Source organism: Malania oleifera, chromosome 7 (assembly GCF_029873635.1).
Source record: "Malania oleifera isolate guangnan ecotype guangnan chromosome 7, ASM2987363v1, whole genome shotgun sequence".
Taxonomy (NCBI): domain Eukaryota; kingdom Viridiplantae; phylum Streptophyta; class Magnoliopsida; order Santalales; family Ximeniaceae; genus Malania; species Malania oleifera.
Genome location: NC_080423.1, coordinates 28,730,960 through 28,733,416, shown reverse-complemented (window position 1 = coordinate 28,733,416; position 2,457 = coordinate 28,730,960). Strand labels below are relative to the sequence as shown.

Genomic DNA, 2,457 nt, shown 5'->3' with positions numbered 1-2,457 from the left:
AACCAAGGCCCGCTGTCAAGGCCCAGGTGTTCGCTGACTTCACAGCCAAAAGGCTCCCCGAGTCAGTTTCTAACACAAATGTATAGGTGCTGCATGTTGATGGGTCATCTAACGCTGATGGAGGGGGAGCTGGATTCATCTTTTCAGCCCCGGACGGTAGTGAAACTCTTTTCGCACTGAAACTAGAGTTCTCGGCAACCAATAACGATGCGGAGTATGAAGCTTTGTTAGCAGGTTTGCGCTTGGCAGAAGCACTAAGGGTGGTGCGGATCAAGGTATCGAGTGATTCCCAGCTGGTGGTAGAGCAGCTGAAAGGAGAATTTGAGGCCAGAGATCAAAAAATGAAGAAGTACCTTGCTAAAGCCCAAGAATACGCGAAAGGGTTCGTTTATTTTGACATAGAACACATTCCAAGGGCCGAGAACAAAAAGGCCAATGCACTCGCCAAGTTGGCGTCAGCAACCGGTTCAAAATGGAAGGACACTATTTATCTACAGCGGATAGGGAAGCCCTCATATAAGGAGGACAACACTAACTCAGTGGAATCTGAAATCAGCAAGGAGGATTAGAGGGCACCTCTATCCCTGTACCTCCGGGACAGATCCCTACCAGAGGATAATAAGGAATCTCTAAAAGTGAGAAGGAAGGCAACAAGATATACGCTGATAGGTCGGGAGCTATACAGACGATCCCTAACACTGACTTACCTACGTTGTCTGAACAATGAGGAAGAGAAATATGTACTAAGGGAAATCCACGAAGGAGTGTACGGAAACCACCTTGCCAATAGGGCCTTAGCCCACAAAGCCATGTGACAGGGATTTTACTGGCCCACAATGAAGAAAGACGCTCTCGAACTCATTAAAAAATGCGATAGGTTCCAGAGATGCGCAGAAGTACCATGCGTACCATCTAATCTTCTCTCCCCACTTACCAGTCCTTGCCCCTTCGCCCAGTGGGGAATGGACATCCTAAGACCTCTACCTCAAGTAACTAGTCAAAGAAAGTTTCTTGTAGTAGCAATTGACTATTTCACTAAGTGGATAGAAGTTGAACCCCTAGCCACCCTAACAAAGCAGAACATTACGCGCTTCGTATGAACATCAGTGGTTTTCCGATTCGGCATCCCATGGGAAATAGTTAACGACCACGGGAGGTAGTTCAATAACGAGCGCTTCAGAAAGTTCTGTTCGGACCTATCTATTAAGCTTGTTTTCATCTCAGTAGCACACCCCCAGAGCAATGGACAGGTAGAGAACATGAACCGGAAAATACTGCACGGCCTGATGATGCGACTCGTATCTATGCAAGGCAGATGGACAGAGGAACTCCCTTCGGTCATATGGGCATACCACACCACCAAGAGAGCGCCAATAGGGGTAAGCCCGTTCATGCTCGTCTTTGGCGCAGAAGCGGTCATCCCAGCCGAAGTAGGGATCCCCTCTTGGCGAAGGCAACACTTTAATGAACAGGCCAACAATGAAGAGCTCAGTTCAAAAATTGACTTATTGGAGGAGAGACAAGATCAAGCTAGCCTAAGAGTTGCAGCATACCAGCAGAGGGTAGCAAAATACTACAACAATCGCGTCAAAGTGCGAAATTTTCAGCCCGAAGACTTGGTTCTAAGGAAAACGCAAAAAAGCCCAACAGAGTCGGGGTTGCACAAGCTAAAGCCAAACTGGGAGGGTCCATATAGAGTTACAACCAAGATAAAGCCGGGAACATACAAGTTGGAGGATGTAGAGGGGAAAAAGATTAATAATACATGGAACTCAGATATGTTAAAAAAATACTATTCTTGAAAGTGTTTCTTACAACGCAATAATAAAAGTTTTGATTATAGTAATTGTACTATGTCAATAAAGTTTAAGAATATATATTACAAGTAAAGTTCCAACTAACTAGCTTGCCCTGCTCCCCTCTCCAGCTCCCTCTTCATCCTTTTCCTCTTCCTCGTCCAGATTTTCCACGGATTCGGGACTCTCGTTACCATATCCGTGTGAGCTCACGCCATCCTGAACCCCATCCTATAAGCTTTGGAGGTGTCCATAATGAATTGTGTGGAGTCCTTGTACTCCTGTACTGCAGTTCGGGAAGCATCAGCAGCAGGAACAACCTCTCTGGAAGGTACCTCCTCCCTATGAATACGCTCAATCTCAGTTTGTAGGGCCCGCTCGCAGATCTCGGCATCATGAAGTTCATTCTGAGCAATGACATACTTTTCCCTAGCATCCAAGGTCTACCGATACATCTTGGCAACCTTCTCTTCTTGGGCTAAGGCCATCATCGCTAGTTGAGAAGAAGTACAAAGGGAAAAACAGATGACAAAAAAAACAGATGACAAAACAAAGTATAGGGAGAAAAATAACCTAGCTGAAAAGTATACTTGGTAAGAGGTGTGGTGGATTTTCACAGAAAGAGCATCAGGAAGAGTGCACTGAGCTTGGACATAGTCTT

General features: G+C 45.8%; 1 protein-coding gene across 1 annotated transcript; it reads left to right on the top strand.

The window, feature by feature from the left end:
- The first annotated feature begins 1,259 nt into the window (after positions 1 to 1,259).
- On the top strand, positions 1,260 to 2,214 carry LOC131160798 (uncharacterized). Its single transcript, XM_058116680.1, has 2 exons — positions 1,260 to 1,739; positions 2,089 to 2,214. The coding sequence occupies exons 1-2, from the start codon at positions 1,260 to 1,262 to the stop codon at positions 2,212 to 2,214; spliced, it is 606 nt and encodes a 201-aa protein (XP_057972663.1).
- The last annotated feature ends 243 nt before the right edge of the window (positions 2,215 to 2,457 follow it).

Bases quoted from the DNA above. Each gene is read 5' to 3' on its own strand.
- LOC131160798 (XM_058116680.1), top strand. From the start codon at position 1,260: ATGAACCGGAAAATACTGCACGGCCTGATGATGCGACTCGTATCTATG. The intron at 1,740-2,088 runs GTAGAGGGGAAA...CCTGTACTGCAG, and splicing joins GAACATACAAGTTGGAGGAT to TTCGGGAAGCATCAGCAGCA.